Consider the following 26,869-nt stretch of genomic DNA (forward strand, 5'->3'; position numbering starts at 1 on the left):
TACTATGCTCATGTAATTACTTACTATGGTCATCTAATGAGTTACTATGGTCATCTAATTACTTACTATGGTCATCTAATTAGTTACTATGGTCATCTAATTAGTTACTATGGGAATCTAATTAGTTACTATGCTCATCTAATTAGTTACTATGCTCATGTAATTACTTACTATGGTCATCTAATGAGTTACTATGGTCATCTAATTACTTACTATGGTCATCTAATTAGTTACTATGGTCATCTAATTAGTTACTATGGTCATCTAATTAGTTACTATGCTCATCTAATTGGTTACTATGCTCATCTAATTAGTTACTATGGTCATCTAATTAGTTACTATGGTCATCTAATTAGTTACTATGCTCATCTAATTGGTTACTATGCTCATCTAATTAGTTACTATGGTCATCTAATTAGTTACTATGCTCATCTAATTAGTTACTATGGTCATCTAATTAGTTACTATGGTCATCTAATTAGTTACTATGGTAATGTGAGTCACAGCAGCTCAGAAGAGGCACCAAGCAGTGTGGGCGGGAAGCATTTCACAACAAAGTTCTAAAGCTTAGTGATATATAGAATAGAAAGTACTTTATTAATCCCTGGGGGGAATTCAGCAAATATCAGATATATCAGATTGTAGGTGGGTTTAATTCGTACCCTTTATGTTCATATTTCACTGTTTGTTGCGTTTTTGTTGTGTTTCACTTGATTGTAAAATGTGTGGATGGAAAAGGGGTGTGACGTTCATATTTTGTCAATATTCAGTGTTTTACCCTTTATAGTAAAATGCAAAATTCTGTTTTTTAAGGCGGTCTGTCATACTGTTTTTAGCATTCAATCAGACATTATTGTGAGGTTTTGTATTAGTGTTCCTAAAAATAGATATACCGGCCCCCAGACACATTTTTTTCTCTAAATGAGGCCCCTGAGTCAAAACAATTGCCCAGGCCTGTGCTGGAGTATCAACACCTCAATCATATTGTAACACACATGTTCCCAATGAAGCTTTTTTTTTTGTTGTATTTAAAAAAAAATAATAATTAAAAAAAAATATATATATATCTATATATACACATTTCCTACCGCTTATTCCCTTTGGGGTTGCGCTGGTGCCTACTTCATCACAGGGCCATATATATATATATATATATATATATATATATATATATATACAGTGAGAGTAAAAAGTATTTGATCCCTTGCTGAATTTGTTGGTTTGCCCACTAATAAAGACATGATCATTCTATACTTTTAATGGTAGATGTATTTAAACATGGAGGGACAGAATATCAAAAGGAAAATCCAGAAAATAACTTTCAAGAGTATATTTTAATTCATTTGTATTTCATTGAGGGAAATAAGTATTTGATCCCTCTAGACAAAAGCAGTTAATACTTGGTGGCAAAGCCTTTGTTTGCAAGCACAGCGGTCAGACGTTTGTGGTAGTTGACCACAAGGTTAGCACACATATCAGGGGGAAGTTGGGCCCACTCTTCTTTGCAGATCCTCTCCAGATCATTCAGGTTGGTGGGCTGTCGCTTGGCAACTCGGACCTTCAGCTCCCTCCATAGATTTTCAATAGGATTGAGGTCCGGAGACTGGCTGGGCCACTCCAGGACCTTAATATGGTTCTTCTTGAGCCACTCCTTTGTTGCCTTTGCTGTATGCTTTGGATGGTTGTCATGTTGGAAGACCCAACCACGGTCCATCTTCAGTTTCCTGGCAGAGGGGAGGAGGTTGTCCCTCAAGACTGCACGGTACATGGCTCCATCCATCTTCCCACTGATGCGGTGTAGTAGCCCTGTGCCCTTGGCAGAGAAACACCCCCAAAACATAATGCTTCCACCTCCATGCTTGATGGTGGCCACAGTGTTCTTTGGGTCATAGGCAGCATTTTTATTTCTCCACACACGACGTGTAGAGTTTAGGCCAAATAGTTCCATTTTGGTCTGGTCTGACCATAGAACCTTCTCCCAATCACTTTGTGCATCTTTGAGGTGATCATTGGCATACTTTGGGCGGGCCTCCACTTCTTAAGCAGGGGTACCTTTCGGGCACTGCAGGATTTTAACCCATTCCGTGGCAAAGTGTTGCCAACTGTTTTCCTGGTGACTGTGGTCCCAGCTGCCTTGAGGTCATTCACTAACTCCTGCTGAGTGCTTGCAGGACCATTTCTCACAGTTCTCATGATCATTGCAACCCCACCAGGTGAAATCTTCTGTGGAGCACCAAATCGAGGTCTGTTATACTTTTTACATTTTTTAACAGTTGCACCAATGGTTGTTACTTTGATTCCCAACATCTTGCTAATGTTTTTGTAGCCCATTCCAGATTTGTGCAGGTCAACAATCCTGTGTCTGAGGTCCTGAGAGAGTTCTTTTGTCTTACCCATGTTGGAGAGCTTGGAATCTGTCTGAGTCTCTGATCAGGTGTCTTTTATACAGGTGATTAGTTAGAACAGGTGTCTTCAATTCCCAAGTTGATTGGGAGTGTCTAACTGCTCTGTGGAAGCCAGAAATCCTAATGCACACTAGGGGATCAAATACTTTTTTCCCTCAATGAAATACAAATCAATTAAAATATATTCCTTAAAGTTATTTTCTGGATTTTCTTTTTGATATTCTATCTCACCATGTTTAAATACATCTACCATTAAAAGTATAGAATGATCATGTCTTTATTAGTGGGCAAACCAACAAAATCAGCAAGGGATCAAATACTTTTTACTCTCACTATATATATATATATATATATATATATATATATATATAGTGTATATGTAAGTTTTTATTTAATTTATTTCTGCTTGAATTTCTTTTGTTTTATCGTTGTTGGGATAGGTTGATTGGCAACACTAAATGGTGAATGTGAGTGTGAATGTCGTCTGTCTATCTGTGTTGGCCCTGCGATGAGGTGGCGACTTGTCCAGGGTGTACGCTGCCTTCCGCCCGATTGTAGTTGGGATTGGCTCCAGCGCCCCCTGCCACCCTGAAGGGAATAAACGGTAGAAAATGGATGGATGGATCATTGTATGTTTTTCCTTCTGTGATATGGATTCCCCTGGGTCTTGAAATAAAATGACTATTATTATCGTTATTATTATTATAACTCCATGGCACCATCACTCTAAGAATGTGGAGTGAGTGAATGAATGAATGTGTTCCCAGTTCTCGCTGTAAAGCTCTACAGCACTGGTCTCCTCCCCAACCCGGAGATGGCTTTCCACCCTTTTCCGGGTGAGAACCATGGACTCGGACTTGGAGGTGCTGATTCTCGGCTGCGAACTGATCCAGTGAGAGCTGAAGATCCCGGCCAGATGAAGCCACCAGGACCACATCATCTGCAAAAAGCAGAGACCTAATCCTGCAGCCACCAAACCAGATCCCCTCAACGCCCTGACGGCGCCCAAAAATTCTGTCCATAAAAGTTATGAACAGAATCAGTGACAAATACATTCTGGTTCCAAACACCAGTGTCTTGATTGTACCAAGTTAGTCACTTTTTGTCTTAATGACAAAGTGATCTTAAGGCATTTGTTGTGCTTTTTGTCTTCTCATTCGACTATCATACATTTTCCACTTAAGACTAATTGAAACAAAAAGAGAACTCAAATGTTTTCTCTCTGACCGATGGTGTACCACATCACGTTTGTCAATTGCTCCACAGCTAACTACACGGACTGCACAAGGAATAGCCTGCCTGACTGCATGGAACCAAATAAGACATTTATATGACTCACAATGGGAAAAAAGGGCCCTTGATCATGCTTACTTCATCTGTTGGTGATGTGCAGTTTGTCTACCATACCTTCTTTAACCTCTGTTGTCTTTCAGGCAAAATATTGTCCCAGGCTAGACATCATTTACTACCTCCTCTTCTCCTCAGTGACCATTCTAACTTTCACATACATTATTAATACTAACTATCTTTAATGATGGTCCATTGCGATTGTCAAAAAATAGGTAAAGAATTCATGGCTAATATGGGTGTCCAGTCTTTTGTCAACAGCACATGTATCAGTACAGTGTGTTGGATCAATGTTAATATATATTTGAAGACATCTACATCTGTGAAAAAATTAAATACGTGCTATAATATATTACCAAAGTCTTTGCCAAAAGTTTCACAATCTCCTGCAGAACCTCAAAGACCCATGAGCTAAATCATCCCAACTTTGAAGTCATATTGTGCCAGACAAGAATAGAGAGTGGGATCAGGATGCGTATGCAGAGGGTGGTAAGTGGCATAATATCATCAATACAAGGAAGCACCAAGGAGCAAATGTCCCTTTGGGACAGAGGACCCTATTGAATTTCTAGCGTTTTATTCTTTATTATTATTCCGCAGCTTTGAGCTGTTTTTTGACCCCGTTAACATGCTTCAAAACTCACCAAATTTGACACACACATCAGGACTGGCGAACATTGAGATTTAAAAAAAAAAACCTAACCCCAAAACTCAAAATTGCGCTCTAGCGCCCCCTTGGAAGAAAACACAGACAAAACTGCCTGTAACGTCCAGTGGGAATGTCGTAGCAACATGAAACAAAAACCTCTATGTAGGTCTCACTTAGACCTAGATTTTATACACTGACATCCTTCAACAAAAATCGACAGGAAGTTTGCAATTCACCTTTGCTTCTTTGAGCTGTAATTTGACCCCCTTAACATTCTTCAAAACTCACCAAACTGGGCACACACATCAGGACTGGCGAAAATTGCCATCTAATCAAAAAACCTAAACCCGAAACTCAAAATTGCGCTCTAGCGCCCCCTAGGAATTAAACACAGACAAAACTGCCTATAACTTTCAGTAGGAATGTCGTAGAGACATGAAACAAAAACCTCTATGTAGGTCTCACTTAGACCTACATTTTATCCCCAGCAAAAATCAACAGGAAGTTTGCAATTTCCCCTGCATATTGTAAAAACAACCGTCCCAACATTTTACAACTAATTGTAAACTTATAGGTGCTGACCATCAGGGCCGAGTTGCGACGAGAGAGTGTGTCGATGTTAAGATATTACGCCGACTTGGTAAGTCTATCTGTTTGCTAATAGTAGCTACTAGCCGTACCCATGTATTTTCAATGGGCGGTTAGCATCGGGTTTTAATCCCGTTTCCTCCTATGTTTCTGCTCCAATTCAATTTCTTTCAATCAATCAATCAATGTTTATTTATATATCCCTAAATCACAAATGTCTCAAAGGACTGTACAAACCATTACGACTATGACATCCTCGGAAGAACCCACATAAGGACAAGGAAAACTCACACCCAGTGGGCAGGGAGAATTCACACCCAGTGGGACACCAGTGACAATGCTGACTATGAGAAACCTTGGAGAGAACCTCAAATGTGGGCAAACCCCCCTCTAGGGGACCGAAAGCAATGGATGTCGAGCGGGTCTAACATGATACTGTGAAAGTTCAATCCATTTGTATGTCGAGTCTTTATTTTGGGTACTTAAATATGGTGTCTAACTGTTGTGTTTTAAGGCCATCTGCACTTTTTATGCACCGAGTTGGTAGGTCCATCTGTTTGCTAATAATAGCTACTAGCCGTACCCATGTATTTTCATTCTAACTTATATGTCAGTAGACACGTTATGGAACATAAAAACTACAACATTTATGATACAAAGTAGTGTATAGTTCTAACTTATATCTGTCAGTAGACACGTTATGGAAGATAACAACTACAACATTTAAAATACAAAGTAGTGTATAGTTCTAACTTATATAAATGATAAATAAATAAATAGGTTGTACTTGTATAGCGCTTTTCTACCTTCAAGGCACTCAAAGCGCTTTGACACTACTTCCTATCTGTCAGTAGACACGTTGTGGAAGGTAAAAACTACAACATTTATAATACAAAGTAGTGTATAGTTCTAACTTATATCTGTCAGTAGACACGGTATGGAAGGTAAAACTACAATATAATACAAAGTAGTGTGTTGTTCTAATTTATATCTGTCAGTAGACACGTTATGGAAGGTAAAAACTACAACATTTATAATACAAAGTAGTGTATAGTTCTAACTTATATCTTTCAGTAAGACACGTTATGGAAGGTACAAACTACAATATAATACAAAGTAGTGTGTTGTTCTAATTTATATCTGTCAGTAGACACGTTATGGAAGGTAAAAACTACAACATTTATAATAAAAAGTAGTGTATAGTTCTAACTTATATCTTTCAGTAAGACACGTAATGGAAGGTACAAACTACAATATAATACAAAGTAGTGTGTTGTTCTAACTTATATCTGGGAAGCCCAGACTTCCCTCTCCTCAGCCACTTCCATATATTTTTCTTTTTAAGATCGAGACGGAAGAATACTACAAATGCCTCATCTTCACATGAAAATAAAGCGTGTTCTTTCCTCTGGGGAATAAAAAGGAACAAGACTGCAGTGAGTGGACATTAAGAACCAGATCTTTATTAAATATAAATTTAAAATGACCTTTTGAAGTCACAACAGAGAACTATGATGGATGTAAAGTAAATCACAACTGAAGGCGTTAGAGATATAAGCTCACTGATAAATACATGCAGCCTTTAATCAAAGCCTTTTTCCATGTGTCCACATGCACGGAATGGTGGCCATTAGCCCATCATTACAGGTTGAAGGATGTCATTTTGATGATGGAAAAAGTACTATATAAGCTGTTTGACTTCAATTGCCCAACCATGATAATAAAGCCAATTCACAATAAATAAAGAAAAGATGAGACTATATTACGCTACAACTGTGATGGCGATGGTAAGTTAGTGCTATTTCTCCCACACCTTGGACTGTGCTTCCTTACCTTCCACACACCCAGCACACATTCTTCCAGCCAGTCAAATGAAGTGTTCAGACAGGGCTGCCATTAAAAATCAACATGCCTGTTTCGCCTTTAAAAAAAGAAAGAATGTTCTGTCTTTTTGTTTCTTAAACATTATTAGGAGCACTGAATAGTTGTAAGCTTCAGCTAATCAATTTCAGGGACAAATATAAAGGTGGGCGGAGAGAGGAAGATGCAGTGTTACACTCTCCGGGTTGACACAGTAAGATAATGACCATTTTGAACATTGCGACACAACATGGCAGCGAGGAGGGAAAAGGAGGGGGTTGAGTAGTGTGTCACAACCTGATCACAAGTCAAGCAGCTTTCAGTCAAAAGAGATGAGCTGCGCCTCCACACTGCCAGCCACCACCTGAAGGGGTTGCTGCTGCTGCTGCTGCTGCTGCTGCTGCTGCTGCTGCTGCGGTGGTGGTGGTGGCGGCGGTGGTGGTGCAGGCTGCTGAGGTCCACCAGAGGGAGCCACCTGGGAGCGACAAGACCAGAGAGTACCATTTGAATGATCACGCAAAATTGACTTTTTAATGATGTTCTAACAGTAAAATGCGTCCCGAGATGCTGTTTCTAAGCACTTAAAGGGGAACATTATCAGCAGACCTATGTAAGTGTCAATATATACCTTGATGGTGCAGAAAAAAGACCATATATTTTTTTAAACGATTTCCGAACTCTAAATGGGTGAATTTTGGCGAAATAAACGCCTTTCTATTTATCGCTCTCGGAACGATGACGTCAGAACGTGACGTCATCTAGGTAGTCAATCGGCCATTTTCTCAAACACATTATACACATCGAGTCAAATCAGCTCTGTTATTTTACACTTTTTTTCGACTCTTTTCCATACCTTGGAGACATCATGCCTCGTCAGTGTGTTGTCGTAGGGTGGGACGGATTCAAGTTGATTTACGTAGAATGTGCATCGATTAGCACAGTGTGCTAATCGATGCTAACATGCTATTTAACAGCGATGCTAAGGCAGACATGGCACAGAGATGTATGGATAACCTGCAGATGCATTTATAAATAAATAAATAAATGATAAATGGGTTGTACTTGTATAGCGCTTTTCTACCTTCAAGGTACTCAAAGCGCTTTGACACTACTTCCACATTCACCCATTCACACACACATTCACACACTGATGGAGGGAGCTGCCATGCAAGGCGCTAACCAGCACCCATCAGGAGCAAGGGTGAAGTGTCTTGCTCAGGACATTCCAACGATAAAGTCAAAGAAACCACAAAGGTGAGTTTTGTTGATGTTGTTGACTTATGTGCTAATTGGTCGCGGCGTGACTGCCAGCTAATCGATGCTAACATGCTATTTAGGCTAGCTGTATGTACATTTGAAACTATATTTACATCCAGTGTTTCTTTCCACCCACATTTAATGCCAACAAATACTTACCAATCGACGGATTTAAGTTGATCCAGTGTCACAAGATGCGAAACCTCCGATCGTTGGGCTGCACATTTTACCGGCGATGCTAACGCAGACATTGCCGAGTAGCGTCAATAGCTATTCGCTCAATAGCTTCAGTTTCTTCTTCAATTTCGTTTTCGCTATCTGCCTCCATACTCCAACCATCTGTTTCAATAAATGCGTAATCTGTTGAATCGCTTAAGCCGCTGAAATCTGAGTCTGAATCTGAGCTAATGTCACTATATCTTGCTGTGGCAACCGCCACGTTGTTTGTATTGGCATCGCTATGTGACGTCACAGGAAAATGGAGAGTGTCTTCGCAGATAGCGAAAATAAGGCATTTTAAAGCTTTTTGTAGGGATATTCCGGGACGGGTAAAATTTTGAAAAAAAACTTCAAAAAATAAAATAAGCCACTGGGAACTGATTTTTATTGGTTTTAACCCTTTTGAAATTGTGATAATGTTCCCCTTTAATGCATGATCTGCCACACTTCTTTGCTCCACTTTACAGAGAAGAAACGCTCACTTTTTACTGTCAAAGTTTTCATGAGGTGATGAAAGAAAACCCATCTTTCTCAAAGACATGCTAGAGCAGGGGTCACCAACCTTTTTGAAAGCAAGAGCTACTTCTTGGGTACTGATTAATGCCAAGGGCTACCAGTTTGATACACACTTAAATAAATTGCCAGAAATAGCCAATTTGCTTAATTTACCTTAAACTCTGTTATTATTAATAATTAATTATACCTGTCTTTGTGGAAACACTGATCATCTTAATGATTTCTCACAATAAATATATATATATATATATAGAAACAGATAAATATTTTTATAAATATATTTCGACTCTTTAAAATTCAAAATTCAACCACAAAAAAAAGAGAAAAAATAGCTAATTCGAATCTTTTGGAAAAAATAAAAAAAATAATTCATGTAACATCGTTAGTAATTTTTCGTGATTAAGATTTATTTTAGAATTTTGATGACATGTTTTAAATAGGTTAAAATCCAAACTGCACTTTGTTAGAATATATAACAAATTGGACCAAGCTATATTTCTAACAAAGACAAATAATTTTTTGGAATTTTAATCACAATAAGTTTGAAGAAATATTTCACAAATATTCTTCGTCGAAAAAAACAGAAGCTAAAATGAAGAATTAATTAAAATTTGTTTATTATTCTTTACAATAAAAAAAATGAGTTTACTTGAACATTGATTTAAATTGTCAGGAAAGAAGAGGAAGGAATTTAAAAGGTAAAAAGTTTAAAAATCCTAAAATCATTTTTAAGGTTGTATTTTTTCTCTAAAATTGTCTTTCTGAAAGTTATAAGAAGCAAAGTAAAAAAACTAAATGAATTTATTTAAACAAGTGAAGACCAAGTCTTTAAAATATTTTCTTGGATTTTCAAATTCTATTTGAGTTTTGTCTCTCTTAGGATTAAAAATGTCCAGCAAAGCAAAACCAGCTTGCTAGTAAATAAATACAATTTAAAAAAATAGAGGCAGCTCACTGGTAAGTGCTGCTATTTGAGCTATTTTTAGAACAGGCCAGCGGGCGACTCATCTGGTCCTTACGGGCCACCTGGTGCCTGCGGGCACCGTGTTGGTGACTCCTGTGCTAGATGAAGCAGCTCTATGTATAGTCCACCATTTCACAGACAACAGCTAGATTCAAAACAAAAGCTTCACTACACAAGTTGCCATCTATCCAGTGTCATCTACAGACATGGAAGTTTGAACAGTTGTTTAAGACAGTAGGACAACCTAGCAGGATGATGCTATTACCATGTGACCATGTACATGTTATAAGGGTACGCAGCATGGAGCGTTACTGCCTACTGGCGCTGACGAGAGGCGGGGCGGCCATATTGGAGTGGTGATCCGCTCCACTCAGTGCATTTCATTAGTCAGGAGCAATGAACTGTCATTCATCTTACCTCACTCAATACCACTCATTTTCACCTCCTTTTTTCTCATACGTGTAATTATGATGAAGGACACATGTTTTATTATTCATAGTTTGCTTAACAGTAAAATAATATTCTTATATTCTATAAATGACCAGACATCTAAAATCAAAACTGGGAATATAATCCTAGAGAAAAGAAAAAAACAGTCAGCTATTTTTAAATTAAAAAAACAATATGATTAGGTTATATATACATGCGTGTATCCTACATAAACAACATTAAATATCTCTATATCTTAGGGACCTATAGACTGTATCTCTGTTGATGAGTTCAATCTATCTTGATACTTTGTATTGATATTTTGTATTACATTCTTCACTTAAATGATCATGTTTACAGTGATTGTTTTATATGATTTTTTATGTACGTCGCTTTGGATAAAAGCCCACACATTTCACGAAGGTGGGCTACACAAAATTGGGTTGGAAAAGCTGGACTAAATTTAGACTTGTGTAATACTGTATAGATTGTCTAGTTAGCTAACATATATTAGCCTCACCTTACACAATCTGGACTGTGTTCCTAACCTTTACTCCTGTGGGCTTTTACAATCTTTGTCTTCATCATTTATTTCAACTATTATGTTATTCAAGTATGACATTTTTAAATGTAATTAATTTCATTGACAAGCAATTCTATACAGGTCATACTCTTGTTTGCTAGCGGCTAGGATGTCAGTACTATTGAAGATCTTTGCTCCTTCTCAACTCTGTGCTAGTATTCTTTTCACAAAATACAACCAATAGTACGTTCATGTCAAATCTTACTTGTGCAAAGTAATCTCCCGATTCCTATTTTCAACAGTCTGCTCATTTGAGCAGGAAAATGCTGAACAGCATCTTTGTTTTCTACCTGTCAACTGTCAGTTTAGCATCTTAGTTTTCTACCTGTCAACTGTCAGTTTAGCATCTTTGTTTTCTACCTGTCAAGTGTCAGTTTAGCATCTTTGTTTTCTACCTGTCAAGTGTCAGTTTAGCAACTTAGTTTTCTACCTGTCAAGTGTCAGTTTAGCATCTTTGTTTTCTACCTGTCAAGTGTCAGTTTAGCATCTTTGTTTTCTACCTGTCAACTGTCAGTTTAGCATCTTTGTTTTCTACCTGTCAACTGTCAGTTTAGCATCTTTGTTTTCTACCTGTCAACTGTCAGTTTAGCATCTTTGTTTTCTACCTGTCAACTGTCAGTTTAGCATCTTTGTTTTCTACCTGTCAACTGTCAGTTTAGCATCTTAGTTTTCTACCTGTCAACTGTCAGTTTAGCATCTTAGTTTTCTACCTGTCAAGTGTCAGTTTAGCATCTTTGTTTTCTACCTGTCAACTGTCAGTTTAGCATCTTTGTTTTCTACCTGTCAACTATCAGTTTAGCAGCTTTGTTTTCTACCTGTCAACTGTCAGTTTAGCATCTTTGTTTTCTACCTGTCAACTGTCAGTTTAGCATCTTTGTTTTCTACCTGTCAACCGTCAGTTTAGCATCTTAGTTTTCTACCTGTCAACTGTCAGGTTAGAATCTTAGTTTTCTACCTGTCAACTGTCAGTTTAGCATCTTAGTTTTCTACCTGTCAACTGTCAGTTTAGCATCTTTGTTTTCTACCTGTCAAGTGTCAGTTTAGCATCTTTGTTTTCTACCTGTCAACAGTCAGTTTAGCATCTTAGTTTTCTACCTGTCAACTGTCAGTTTAGCATCTTAGTTTTCTACCTGTCAACTGTCAGTTTAGCATCTTTATTTTGTACCTGTCAACTGTCAGTCTAGCATCTTTGTTTTCTACCTGTCAACTGTCAGTTTTGCATCTTTGTTTTCTACCTGTCAACAGTCAGTTTAGCATCTTTGTTTTCTACCTGTCAACTGTCAGTTTAGCATCTTTGTTTTCTACCTGTCAACTGTCAGTTTAGCATCTTTGTTTTCTACCTGTCAACTATCAGTTTAGCCTCTTTGTTTACTACCTGTCAACTGTCTGTTTAGCATCTTTGTTTTCTACCTGTCAACTGTCAGTTTAGCATCTTTGTTTTCTACCTGTCAACTGTCAGTTTAGCATCTTAGTTTTCTACCTGTCAACTGTCAGGTTAGAATCTTAGTTTTCTACCTGTCAACTGTCAGTTTAGCATCTTAGTTTTCTACCTGTCAACTGTCAGTTTAGCATCTTTGTTTTCTACCTGTCAAGTGTCAGTTTAGCATCTTTGTTTTCTACCTGTCAACAGTCAGTTTAGCATCTTAGTTTTCTACCTGTCAACTGTCAGTTTAGGCTGCTCATCACCACTTCAAGATGGCGGCCCAATTTCTCACGTCACAGCAGCTAAAGCTGCGTCTACTTCTAAGATGTCTATGCATGTAACTGTAAGCTATGTGAGCTACAGTGCTAACCTATCTATGCTGGTGTTGCTAACATTTGGGTCTTTCTGTAGCACTTCCTCATGTTATGTTATTGTGTGTGATGCTTACTAAAACCACTTAACTCACTTAGTTCCAGCATTTAGCAAGATTTTGGACAATACACTATTGGGTGACCACCAAGGCACATTGGAAAGTGTTTATAATAGTACAATATGAAAAAAAGCTGTCAAGTTGTATGACTGACCTGGTGATACATGGGCTGCTGAGCAGACATGTACGACTGTTGTTGGGCCATGTTGGGGTCCTGCCCCGGCAGTGCCGCGATCATATTCTGCATGCTGTACGGCTGGTAGCCCATGTAGCTCATACCGTTAGTGGGGCCGGCCTGGGACATGGGGGGCATGCTCTGGGCCTGCGATGCCACATTCTGTGTGGCAAGGAGGACCACCATTAGTGCGATGACGCATCTGCATGTGCTGAGAAGAAAGTCTACTGAGGACCCCACCTGGTAGCCTTGTGTAGGAGTGGGCTGGTAGTTGGAGTAAGCCGGTGTACTAGTGGTAGGCGGGGCTTGACCAGGGGGAGGGGCGGGTTGTCCATTGGCGCCAGCAGGTGGATACATGTATGCATTAACCATGTTGGGATCTGTAGAAGCAGACGATGATTAACGCACTGTTTTTCAACCATTTTTGAGCCGAGGCACATTTTTTTAATTGAAATAATGAAAAAATGAAACTCAGTAGCCGATATTGACAGTAAAAAGTGGTTGTGAAAATTGTTGGATATGACTTTAAAGCATAAGCAAGCATGCATGACTATAGCTCTTGTCTCAAAGTAGGTGTACTGTCACCACCTGTCACATCACACCCTGACTTATTTTTTACTTTTTTGCTATTTTCCTGTGTGTAGACTTCTTGTCTGGCGCTCCCATTTTGGTGGCTTTTCCTGTAGCAGTTTCATGTCTTCCTTAAACGCTATTCACCCCATCTACTTCGTTTTAGCAATCAAAAATATTTAAGTTGTTTTTATCCTTCTTTGTGGGGACATTGTTGATTGTCATGTCATGTTCGGATGTACTTTGTGGACGCCATCTTTGCTCCACAGTAAGTCTTTGCTGTCATCCAGCATTCTGTTTTTGTTTTCTTTGTAGCCAGTTCAGTTTTAGTTTTCTTAATAATAATAATAATAATAATTCATAATATATTTTATTTGTAAAAAACACTTTACGTTGAGCAAAAAACCTCAAAGTGCCACAGTGTAAAAAAATAGTAATAATAATAATAATAATAATAAAAAGGTAATAAAAATAAATATAAAACTAGAAACAGCCCAATAGCTAGAACCAGCATGCAAGTCTATAAAAATGCTTTTTTAAAAAGATGGGTTTTTAAGCCTTTTTTAAAAGCATCCACAGTCTGAGGTGCCATCAGGTGGTCAGGGAGAGCGTTCCACAGACTGGGAGCAGCAGAGGAGAAAGCCCGGTGTCCCATAGTTTGTAGCTATGTCAGTGGAGGTTGGAGGAGGTTAGGTTGTTTGGAGCAGAGGTGTGGTATGGAGGATTTGGGGGTTAGCAGTTTTTTGAGGTAGAGGGTGGCCTTTCCATGGAGGGACTGGTGAGTTAGGATCCTCGCAGCATTATTCTGTATGTACTGCAGCTTCTGAATGTTCTTGCTGGGGATCCCGACCAGAAGTGTGTTGCAGTAGTCGAGCCTGGAGGAGACAAACTTCTGCATAGCTTTCCCTGAGTTTCAATACCTTTTTTTAGCGGCACTCACCTTTTGTTTATTTTTGGTTTAAGCATTAGATACGACAAAAAACCCTTGTTGTCTCACACAGCGTGTTACCGACATTTACAAAGCAATCAACTACCTACTGATTTGGAAGAGTATTACAGAGTTATGCTGCCGAGCTCTAGACAGCACCGACACACAACAACAGCACATAATTTGCCGATTACAATTACTGGTTTGCCAAAAATATTTTTAACCCAAATAGGTGAAATGACATGACTCCCACAGCACACCAGACTGTACCTCATGGCACACTAGTGGTTGAAAAACACTGGATTAAGGAAACATTAACAAGCTGTGGCCTGAGGTACCTGTGGCAGCAGTGGGCATGGCCTGATACTGTGGTGGTGCAGTCTGGCCGGGCTGGTTCATATAGATGTTGTGCATAGGTGAACCCTCCACCGAGCCAGCTGGACTAAAGGTGCCCGGGTAGCTGGGTGGAGCCCCAGGCTGGTACACCACCCCTCCTGCTACGTTCGGTGGCAGTGACATCTGTGTGACACAAAAGTGGATTTTATAGCCATGTGGTGAGGGACTTGGAACGGTGTGCATGCGTACCTGCGCGTAGGGCAGAGAGAAAGCAGGCATCTGAGCTCTCATCTGGATGGTGTGCTTCTGCTGCTCCAGACGCATCTGCCGTTCCTTTTCTTGCTCTTGCAAGCGCTGAATAGCCAGCTGCCTTTGCATCTCCAGGTATTCCTAGGGCACACAAATACAAGACATCCAAGCATGGTAACAGACTGCCAACAGGTGACCTATTTAAGGAGCCGTAAATACCTGCTTCTTCTGTCTCATGATTTCCAGTTTCTGTGCCAGCTGGATCTGCCTTTGCCTCTCTGCCTCCTCTGCGGCACGACGCAGTTTCTCTCTGTGCTCATCCCGGAGGGCATTGAGGGCGGCCCGGGCGTCGCGCACTTGAGCCAGCTTGTCCTGCAGCCCTTCGTAATACACTGCGGACCCCAAGGAATGTTTCAGACTAGGCCTGGACCGATAACACATTTTGCCCGACAATATATTCATCTACAAATTATTGCCGATCAATGATAATATTGGCAATAGTATTTGAGCCCAAATTGCCCGCTGATGTAATAATACATAATAATGTGTTGTATGCAGGGATGTAACGCTATCAACATCTCACGGTACAATATTAATACAATTTTAAGGCCACAGTACAATATTAATGTCGTATGTGTCTGAAAAAAAAATGCCGTAGAGTGTAAAATTAAGTGGCAGGAATGTTTAGGACAAACAAACTTACTTTAATTGAACACAAACGAAATGCTAAGATGTTCAGATCATATTTATTACTACAAGCATGTATTTTTAAGTGCAGGAACATCCACTGTTTTACTCTAAAGGCTTAGTGTCCACATGCATGGACAGCATCTTTTAGCTATTATTTCCAAAATGGTGTGCACTACTGAATTGGGGTCTTATGGCCGCTTATGTGGACACTTATACTGCCATCTGGTGGTGTCAGAAGAGTATAACATACAATGGAATGTGGGGAAAAAAAAAGTTGAAAAATAAGAATTAGCATGTCACTAAACATGAAGTACACGTTAGTGTATTTATGGACTAAGTACTTCATATCAAGAGATGATTCTTAGTTTTTATTCTAATTAGGGTCCAATAAGCCCAAATAGCAAACAGAAATAAAAAAGCATGTAAACAAACAGCTTGGGCCTTAAGAGGTTAAGCAAATACTAAAAAATAACTTACAGTGACAATTAGGGGTGTAAGGGTACGTGTATTTGTATTGAACCGTTTTGGTACAGGGGTTTCGGTTCGGTACGAGGGTGTATCGAACGAGTTTGTAATCTAAAGTCTTAACAAGCTGCTCTGCTTTCTGCCTCTGTCTGAGCAGTGAGCACCCAGCATTGTCCCGGCCACACAACCATCTGATTGGTTACATACAAAGCCAATCAGCAGTGCGTATTCAGAACGCATGTTGTCTATGCTTCAGGGTCGAGTATTTAGCAGGTGAGCAGCTGACATCGTACACTCCCCAAATTGTAAAAAAAAAGACTTCCCAGTCACAACTGTTACAAACATCACTATGAGCCCGTTGACCTTCTAGAAACTTAAACTGCAGCTCAGCTCGCTTGCAGTTCTGGCTTGAGGTGAAGGCTGATTAGCTTTTAGCGTTACGTTAGCTCATTTTGCTGTGTGTGTGTGTCTGTTATTTCACATTAACTAACATGAAGTCAAGGGATGAATAGTCTCTCCTATTATTTAAGCATTAGTTACATTAATCATTAGTAATGTAGCAGGCTAGTTTTGAATGGCAGGGTGCCTGCTATCACATGTTGATAAAAATATAACATTTACATAATAAAAATCAACTACAGGCTTCCCAAATGCTGTAGTAAAAATTAAGCATGATGAGTTGACTTGAAACTGTTTAATGTTGCACTTTTTATACGTAGAAGAAAGGTTTTGTCATTTTATTTAATCAAAGCAACAACTTGAGGCAGTTTAATGTGGATTAACGTGGGTAGAATTATTATAGTGTTCCAAATGTTAAAAGGATAAAGCCATTGTTGACAAATTTGGTAAATAAATAACCAAAAAACTTATATTTTGTTGTTTTCTTACCGTACCGAAAATGAACCGAACCGTGACCTCTAAACCGAGGTACGTACCGAACCGAAATTGTTGTGTACCGTTACACCCCTAGTGACAATGCAAACATACAGTGTAAAACAATTTTCACCAAAGTGTCCTTCAACTTTTACTTAGAGAAGCAGTGTCCTCCACAGTGAACAGTCTGGAATATGCTGCTTCTTAGAAAAGTTACCTAACATAACTTTTAATAATGTAAATACCTCACAAACTAATGTTTGGCTTTGCTGGCTTTAAATATATTTTCAGGGTGACATTTTATGGAGGTGGGGACTTGTCCGGAGTGTCCTTCTGCCTGAGCGCAGCTGCTTAGGCTCCAGCCCCCCGTGACATTGAAAGAGGGAAGCAGTAAAAAATGGTATGGATGAATTGCCGATTTTATCAAGTAAATTTTCAGTTTCCTCCTATTTGGCGCAACGTGACCAGCTGGCTCTGTCGCCTTGGAAACGCTTGAGACAAAAGTGGCACACTTGACTTTGCAAAACGCAGGCTTTCTTACTGCTGCCAAAGAGGTTATGTTTTCGCCAAGGTTTGTTTGTTAGCAACATAATTCAAACAGTTACGGATCCATCTTAATGAAATTTTCAGGAAATGTCTCATCTACTACAAAAACATTTCACTTCCTGCTAATGGTGTCGTTCCATGCGCACCGCCTTGCGCAGAGGATTCTGGGAGATGTAGTTTAATTTCACTGCCGGCCAACGCTAAAGCACCACAAAAACCATGCTAAGTTTTTGTTCAGTATTATTGTGAAGACTTTGAAATTGCAATATCGCGGTATCAATAATACCATTACACCCCTAAACTATAAGTTATGTAAAATAAAGTATTCTCTTTTAAATGCAATAAACTTGGATTTCTCGTGTATTTTAACTTTGTAATTGGAATGTAAACTTTTACTCCAAGTTAAATAAAACAAATATTAATAAAATATACTTACTTAGCAAAATGTTGCACTTGAAAAAGAATCACAACCATAAGTGTTCCGTCTCTGTTAAGGAGGAGGTGGAGGACACAACGAAAATAATAAATAAAATGGCTAAATAAAAGTTATTGTGACCAAAATTATTATGGTTGTCATTATTATTCCAATATTGTTTAATGTGCTCAAAAAGTACCAAAACCTTTTATTGAGATTGTATTTTTTTTTATCACTAAAATAAATAGCAACACAATATACTTTCTTGGCAGAGGAAAAATCAAATATTGCTCTGGCTTCATAAAAGCCACATTATTTGTATTTGTGTGTTTAAATATGTTTACCTTCTTCCAGTTTAATTTGTAAACGTTTAAGATTATTTTTAAACAATTGCTAAAACGGGTGGTCTGTTCAGTTCACTTCCTGCTTATATGACATCACACAAGTTCACTTCCTGTATCTTTCAATAAGACACTGTGGAGTTTATATCAATGACTTTGTGCCAAGACAGCGCAGCCTTTGTTCAATGTGAACACTGTACCTTACTGGTTTATACCGTAATATGTTTATAAAAGTTCAGACTTGGGTATGTTTGTTAATGGGGAAAAATACGTTTGTCTGTCAGTTTCGTGTTTGCACTGCAGCTAGCAAACAAGCTACAGCTAGTCCTTCCATGAGTTTATGGAAGCGCAGTTGTCAATCATGCCTTTTTGATCACTTTAATTTAATGGGGTCATTATCACCGTTCATGAGCATGTAGTACAAACGCCCGCAGCTGTTACAAAGAGTAACTGCTCCGCCTCTTGCAGCCTGTCACAACAATTATCGACGCTGGGAAAGTTACAGACTTAACCTTCCTTTATCGCTCGGTGAACTGACTTATTGAATGTTGACTTAGGCCTCTTTGAGACATACATGGGGGGGTGAATCCTCTTTGGAAACAAACAAAGACTCACGTCGCTTCTCGTCCAGCTGGTTGAGTATGTCCAGCAGCTGCGGGTGCATGTTGTTGATGGACTGAAAGAGGGAGAGGACGGCGCTGTCGTTGGTGATGCTGCGCCCGCGCATGTGGTTGCTCTTCATGCGGTTGAGGAAGGTGGTGACTGCGTTTTGCAGAGCCTTAAGGAACTGCTCGTGGTTTTCCTCGGATTCCCCGTTCTGGTACTGTTGCTGGAGGACGACACGTGGGGATACATTATGACCTCTGGGGTACTATGTGAGCATTAACGTATTTCCTTGAATTGCCGCCGGGTATATAGTATGCGCCTGCCTAGAATTAATGCCGGGTCAAACTCGTTTCGCAAATTAATTAGCGCGTGCTTAGCATTACCGCCGGCTCAGAATTAACGCCGGGTCAAACTCGTTTCGCAAAATATTATTTTTATTAGCGCGTGTCTGGAATTTCCGCCGGGTCAAACTCGTCACGTCACGAGTGACACTTCACCTGTCATCATTTTCAAAATGGAGGAGGCTGATTTCAATCATTTGAAATCGCATAAAGGGAAGAAGATTAAGAGCTATTCAGTAGGATTTAAGGTCCAAGCTATTGAATATGCTAAAAAGAACAGTAAGCAGCTATTTTTTATTAATATACCGTAGCTGCGTGTGTCAAATATGAGTCATTAAATGACTCCTGCGTCCTGGTGGTAGAGGGCGCTAGTGATTCTTCTTGCGACTACTCGGCTGCAGAAGAAGTGACAACAAGCAGCAAGAGTGAGCAGCGATCGTTTATTTTTTCCTTTCGCTTGCACTTTTAACATGGAGGATTACATATGTAAAATAAAACAGTTTTCTAAACTGGACTTTCAATCGAAGCAGGAGGTAATAAAGGAAGATCTCCTTGGTGACAGAGAGACTTTTAAAACTGAAGAAAGATAAGGAAGACTTCTATAAACAAGTTATCGATGCTTTTGATCAGAAGGAGCTGCGCATGGACTTCATTTATAAGTAAAGGTAAGACCATAATAAAGTTTTTTTTAATAAATGTGCTTTTCTTGATGGTATCTTTACATCACACTCAATTTTATAAGCACAGGCCTAAATTTACCGCATGCCTTTGGTAAGCGACGGAGTGAGAACAGGTTTTAAAATAATTAGCGCATGCTTGCCTTTACCGCATGCCTTTGGTAAACGCTGGATTGAGAAGAGATTTTAAATTAATTAGCGCCCCGGCGGCAATTCAAGGAAATACGGTAATATCTTGGTAGAGCCGTCCTCACAACATGATATATATATTTTCATACCTCCACTATACTGACTGGCTGCACAGGGACACAAGTTTCTGCAGGCTGACTGATGGATGACAGGGGCTCAGCCAATGGCACAGGAGCAGGGGCTGAGGGGGTGGGACTTTTGCGAGCTTCTTCCTGCTTCTTCTCCCAATATGTTCTATTGAGGTAACGTGCCAGCTGGAGCACAACAAAAAAAATCATAAATTGATGTCGAATGTGACAACAAGAGCTGTTGAAGATGGGATCCTTCACCTCAGGGTCAACATCTTCCGCTGAAGGAGCCGAGGAGTTCTAAAAAAAAGTGATAGGGAGAAAAGTCAGTCAACAGGCAAGTGGTCACGGGGTGCAAAGAAGTGGGGTGAGGTAGCTCTTACAACAGGGGATGTGTAGAAGGTGCTGACTGGGGGTGCGGAAGAAGTAATGGGGGTGGGGTCAGCTTTGGGATACACGGTGTACAAGTTCTTCTGTTTCTGCAAACGCACACCTCGCTTTTGAAGAGGCTTATTTTCTGTAAAAAGGAAATAAGTGTGCAGCCATGCATCCTCACCATTCGCTCTTTCTCCTCCGCCTCGCTTTGGGAGAGGGCGATGGCCAGCTGGAGCTCTTCCTCCTCTTGCAGCGCAGCCTCATCTCTCTTTGGGGGCATCTGGGGGGCATGCAGAGACAGAAAAAGGACACATTCTAATAAATCACACCAAATTATGGATACAGTACATCCTATCGCAGGCTGCCCATTTTGATGCCTGCGAGCCTCAACTTTAAAGAATTACTTGCGACTGCTGTGACAGCGGGCTGGTCAGATACTCAGGGGGCAGCTCGGCAGAGCTGGTGGGTGGAGCTTTGCCCTCAGCTTTCCTAAGTGGAGGAGAGAGGGTGGGGTGGCTGATAAAGAGGGGGATTGGGTGGAGAAACAAACTTGTAAATAAGAGCATTCACATTGACATTTTGTTCCGTACGCAATCAAGGGTTGGAATTGGGGGTTCAATCCCCTAAATGATTCCCGAGCATGGCCACCACTGCTGCTCACTGCTCCCCTCACCTCCCAGGGGGTGGAACAAGGGGATGGGTCAAATGCAGAGGGTAATTTCACCACACTGAGTGTGTGTGTGTGACTATCAGTGGTATTTTAACTTTAATTTAATCTGATGAGAGTCAATACAAGCAGCAGTGTGTGTTTCTAATATTTTTGCTGGTTTATTAGGCTTATAATATTTTTCGGACTATAAGTCGCAGTTTTTTTCATAGTTTGGCCAGGGGTGCGACTTATGTGTGAACTTATTAACACATTACCGTAAAATATCAAATAATATTATTTATCTCATTCGCGTAAGAGACTAGACGTATAAGATTTCATGGGATTTATGGATTAGGAGTGACAGATAGTTTGGTAAAGGTATAGCATGTTCTATATGTTATAGTTATTTGAATGACTCTTACCATAATATGTTAGGTTAACATAGCAGTTGCTTATTTATGCCTCATATAACCTACACTTATTCAGCCTGTTGTTCACTATTTTTCATTTATTTGAAATTGCCTTTCAAATGTCTATTCTTGCTGTTGGCTTTTATCAAATAAATTTCCCCCCCAAAAATGTGACTTACACTCCAGTGCGACTTATATGTTTTTTTCCTTCTTTATTATGCATTTTCAGCAGGTGCGACTTATACTCCGAAAAATACGATAATTTTTCTGCACATTCATTTCCGTTTCCGTAGCAGTCTACGTCTGACTTCTAGCAACAACCCCTTCCGGATACAAAACGCTTGTGTGTGTTTTACAAAATTCAATAGAAAAATAGTTCCTCAGTGTTTTCTCCTACAATAAAGTCACTACAGCTAAGTTATTATACAGGTTACAGAACATAAATTAAGTATTGCTGAGGGTTTTTGAATGCATTTTTAAAGTTATTTAGTGGTAGAATTGATTGCGCCCATTAGCTGCATTGCTACCCAAGTGAAAAAACAACAACTTTTATCTGCCTGTCTCACATAATGATTGTGAACAATAGACACAATTCCAAAAAAGGTGCAGTTCCTTTTAAACTAGCCTAGTGACTTTTGAGAGAATATTGCCGAGTTACATTGTGATGACCTTTTGTCTGGTGTACCTTCCTTATTTGTGATTTTATTAAGAGGATTATGACATTCTACCAATGTCTTATTTTATGCGTAGTAGCGGCACCTAAAGTGAATGTGACAGTGCACGCGCGTCATCATTGCGACGGTTCGCTGGATGAAAAAAAAAATGCTGATCTCTGTATAATTTGTCCAGAATCTTAACAGTCCTCCTGGACTGACCCAATTAGGAACTGACACTCAGCATACATCCAAACTAATGTTAAATGTAGATTAAAATCATTAATAGGACTCCTTGAATGTATGGAAGCACCATAAAAGTACAACTGCCCTACATAGTGAAAAAGTTGGTCATTTACAGCAGTTTTGACTCATGTTGTAAACTCAAGTGGTATTATAGAACACACAACATTAGGCTGACACAGAGGACAAAAAACAGAGTTAAATATAACATGTTTAGACTTATAAAAGCAGAATTACTTGCACTTAAGTTCAGTCAACTATTGTTGTGGCAAGTGAGTGTATTCTTAACATTGGATACATCTACAATGAACATAAACCATCATGAGAAAGCTGAGGTGTAAAATCACCACTGCACACTCACTTGTTTAGCAGCTCAAAGCAAGGCTCACAGACGCGGACCTCCTTCTCTATTCCAAACTTGGGAATGGTGGAACACTTAGACGAACACTTGCCGCAGAAAATTTGCCCGCAGGCTCGACAGTGGTGCTAAAAGAAAGCGAATGCAAATCCAGGTCAAGCTGTGCTCGTGGGTCATAACCCACCACTGCTCGGTGTGACTGAAGGAAGTGTTGCAATGTTTACAATGTCCCACTTCAGGTAAGCCCCGCCTACCTTTCTCGTCATAACTCCAAATTGAACTCTGCACCGGTGGCATTCCTCTGCATCAACCCAGTCTGGGGCCTGAATGGGTACGAATGTGTTCTTTTTATAGACACTGAGGTCCTGGCAGTCATGCCATCAAACTATAAATACTGCCACAGAGGAAATCAGGCAATGCAAGAAAAATGTTACTTACACGCTCGGCTGCAAACATGGCATCACTCTCCTTGAACTCAGGAAACACATGACCTAGAAAAGACAAACAAATCATCATAAAACCTTTCATCAGCTCTACTGGCAAATGTAAAGTTGAAAGCCCTATGATGAAATTGTTAGGTACTGCAAATAGAGCCTCGCTTGCCAATGTTAATGCATTATATTGCTCAGATTGCACTAGGCTGCCAGACTGCTTCCCTATGTCACAGTCAACTTCTGCTTCTGTTTGTCGTCACTGGTACTCCTCTCCCTTCTCACACAGATATTTCACAAAATGTGCATGTTTTGAAATATAATTTCACTGAAATTACCTCCGCTTAACTCTACAGGTGCTGGTCATATTATAAGAATATCATGAAAAAGTTTATTTATTTCATTAATTCCATTTAGAAAGTCAAACTTGTAGAATGTATACATTCATTCCAAACAGACTGATACATTTCAAGTGTTTTTTGCCAAAAAGGAGATGATTATAGCTGACAACCAATGAAAACCCTAAATTCAACATCTCAGAAAATTAGAATATGGTGAAAAGGTCAGATATTCAAGACACCTGGTGCCACACTCTAATTAGATAACTAACTCAAAACACCTGGAAAAGCCTTTAAATGGTCTCTCGTTTTGATTCTGTATGACACACAATCATGGGGAAGACTGCTGACTTGACAACTGTCCAAAAGATGACCATTGATACTTTAAAGAAGGAGGGCAAGACACAAAAGGTAATTGCCAAAGAGGGTGGATGTTCCCAGAGCTCTGTGTCCAAGCACATTAATAGAGAGGCGAAAGGAAGACAAAGATGTGGTAGAAAAAAGTGTACAAGCAAGAGGGATAACCGCGCCCTGGAGAGGATTGTCAAACAAAGCCGATTAAAAAATGTGGGGGAGATCCACAGAGAGTGGACTGCAGCTGGAGTCAGTGCTTCAAGAACCACCACGCACCGACATATGCAAGATATGGGCTTCAACTGTCGCATTCCTTGTGTAAAGCCACTCTTGAATAAGAGACAACGTTAAAAGCGTCTCGCCTGGGCTCAGGACAAAAAGGACTGGACTGCTGCTGAGTGGTTCAAAGTTATGTTTTCAGATGAAAGTAAATTTTATGTCTCCTTTGGAAATCAAGGTCCCAGAGTCTGGAGGAAGACAGGAGAGGCACAGAATCCACGTTGCCTGAAGTCCAGTGTCAAATTTCCACAATGGGTAATGGTCTGGGGTGCCATGTCATCTGCTGGTGTTGGTCCACTGTGTTTCCTGAGGTCTAGGATCAATGCAGCAGTCTACCAGGAAGTTTTAGAACACTTTATGCTGCCTGCCGCGGACCAATTTTATGGAGGTGAAGTTTTCATTTCCCAACATGACTTGGCACCTGCACACAGTGCCAAATCTACCAGTACCTGGTTTAAGGACCATGGTATCCCTGTTCTTGATTGGCCTGCAAACTCACCTGACCTTAACCCCATAGAAAAGCTATGTGGTATTGTGAAGCGGAAGATGCCAGATGCCAGACCCAACAATGCTGAAGAGCTGAAGGCCACTATTAAAGCAAGCTGGGCTCTCATAACACCTGAGGAGTGCAACAGACTGGTGGACTCCATGCCACGCCGTATTGCTGCAGCAATTCAGGCAAAAGGAGCTGCAACTAAGTATTGATTGCCGTACATGCTGAAACTTTCCATGTTCATACTTTTCAGTTGGCCCACATTTCTAAAAAATATTTTTTGGTACTAGTCGTAACTAATATTCTAATTTTCTGAGATATTGAATTTGGGATTTTCAGTAATTGTCAGTACTAATCATCAAAATTTAAAGAAATAAACATTTCAAATATATCACTATGTGTGTAATGAATTGATATAATATGTAAGTTTCACGTTCAGAATATAATTACTGAAATAAACTTTTTCATGATATTCTAATAATATGAACAGCACCTGTATATCGTACAATTTTAAAAGGATACTACCCAAGGCTGCAGCTGTGTTTTATTTTAAAAACCATGTAATCTCTCTATTAATTTGTTTGGTTCATAGAATAATCAAGTAAAACAGACCTTACAGCCTCCAGACATTTAGAAAAAATTGTTGAAACAAACAGATTTTCTGATGACCTTTCTTCTTATAAATGCATGTAACATTCAAATTGCACTTTTAATATGAGATCATTACTATATATTAGTTGGGTAGCCTAAAGCCAGCCACTTGATCAGGGGTCGGCAACCCGCGGCTCTATAGCACCGCCCTAGTGGCTCTCTGGGGGGTTTTCAAAAATGTATGAAAAATGGAAAAAGATAAGTGGAAAAAAAAACAAAAAAATAATTTTTTGCTTTAATGTAGTTTCTGTAGGAGGACAAACATGACACAAACCTCCCTAATTGTTATAAAGCACACTGTTTATATTAAACATGCTTTACTGATTCGAGTATTTGGCGAGCGCCATTTTGTCCTACTAATTTTGGCGGTCCTTGAACTCACCGTAGTTTGTTTACATGTATAACTTTCTCCGACTTTCAAAGACGTGTTTTATGCCACTTCTTTTTCCGTCTCATTTTGTCCACCAAACTTTTAACGTTGTGCATGAATGCAAAAAGGTGAGTTTTGTTGATGTTAATGACTTGTGTGGAGTGCTAATCAGACATAGTTGATCAGTGCATGACTGCAAGCTAATCGATTCTAAGATGCTATTTAGGCTAGCTGTATGTACATATTGCATCATTATGCCTCATTTGTAGCTATATTTGAGCTCATTTAGTTTCCTTTAAGTCCTCATAATTCAATTTATATCTCATGGCACTATCTGTATGTAATATGGCTTTTATTTTTTCGCGGCTCCAGACGGATTAGTTTTTTTATTTTTGGACCAATATGGCTCTTTCAACATTTTGGGTTTGCCGGCCTCTGCACTAGATAATAAAGAACTAAACAAATAGATTCAAAGATAAATTGAGTGACAATGTATTTAACAACTTGGCTGCATTTACACGGCACACCAAATCTGATATGTGCCCTCAAGTGACACAGATCTGATTTGTTTGGTCAGTCTACGCTCCAAAGTGCTTCATATTAGACCTTTTCGCATCAGAACCAGATCTTTTTAAATGTGACTTGAGTCTAAACGCAATGCGACCTGAATGTGTTTTTTCCATCAGCTTAGAATAAGCTACAACATTTGTGCGCGCAGGGAAAGACGATACAGTGGATACTTCATCGCAACATCCAGTTACAGTGAGCAAAGTATTTTTTCAGCGGCCAAATTTTTGGTGCATCACTAGTCAAAACTGGGCAAATAATAGGCTATATGTAGTATATGAATATATATTTTAATTTCGAAGAAATAGCAATTGTTGAAGGATGGACGTATTTGTGGCATATTTGCTTACATGCTATGTGCATTGGCTGAGTTGTTGACGGGCGTTGGAAAAAAGGTAACGTAGTTTCACGCTCATGTCCATGTTGCCTACACTTAACAGTCATAAAAAGATTAGAACTCTATCAAATATATTACACTAGTCAGTAAATATCCATTCATAAATATTTATTTCATTTATTTTCACATAAGAAAATGTGAGTGTGAATGTTGTCTATCTGT

The 26,869-nt window shown here is 39.5% G+C and overlaps 2 protein-coding genes across 9 annotated transcripts in view; one reads left to right on the forward strand and one right to left on the reverse strand.

The window, feature by feature from the left end:
* The window catches only part of LOC133541283 (MICAL-like protein 1), a 249,806-nt gene that overhangs the window by 120,375 nt on the left and 102,562 nt on the right, over positions 1-26,869 (forward strand). The gene's annotated exons all lie outside the window — the stretch shown is intronic.
* LOC133541281 (hepatocyte growth factor-regulated tyrosine kinase substrate-like) overlaps positions 6,431-26,869 on the reverse strand; it is a 31,137-nt gene continuing 10,698 nt past the window's right edge. For 2 of the 5 annotated variants that reach the window (XM_061884592.1, XM_061884591.1), the window contains exons 6-20: positions 23,266-23,318; positions 23,082-23,150; positions 22,831-22,955; positions 20,918-21,030; positions 20,696-20,802; positions 20,523-20,618; positions 20,401-20,439; positions 20,161-20,325; positions 18,874-19,087; positions 15,148-15,320; positions 14,929-15,069; positions 14,682-14,862; positions 13,086-13,225; positions 12,825-13,007; positions 6,431-7,324 (exon numbers count right to left, since the gene is read on the reverse strand). In XM_061884592.1, the coding sequence (XP_061740576.1) occupies positions 7,169-7,324; positions 12,825-13,007; positions 13,086-13,225; positions 14,682-14,862; positions 14,929-15,069; positions 15,148-15,320; positions 18,874-19,087; positions 20,161-20,325; positions 20,401-20,439; positions 20,523-20,618; positions 20,696-20,802; positions 20,918-21,030; positions 22,831-22,955; positions 23,082-23,150; positions 23,266-23,318 (1,955 nt within the window). In that variant the 3' untranslated portion in view covers positions 6,431-7,168. The remainder of the gene's footprint in view (positions 7,325-12,824; positions 13,008-13,085; positions 13,226-14,681; positions 14,863-14,928; positions 15,070-15,147; positions 15,321-18,873; positions 19,088-20,160; positions 20,326-20,400; positions 20,440-20,522; positions 20,619-20,695; positions 20,803-20,917; positions 21,031-22,830; positions 22,956-23,081; positions 23,151-23,265; positions 23,319-26,869) is intronic. The other 3 variants (XM_061884595.1, XM_061884594.1, XM_061884593.1) reach the window with 3 other exon arrangements.

This window comes from Nerophis ophidion, linkage group LG23 (assembly GCF_033978795.1).
Source record: "Nerophis ophidion isolate RoL-2023_Sa linkage group LG23, RoL_Noph_v1.0, whole genome shotgun sequence".
Taxonomy (NCBI): Eukaryota; Metazoa; Chordata; class Actinopteri; order Syngnathiformes; family Syngnathidae; genus Nerophis; species Nerophis ophidion.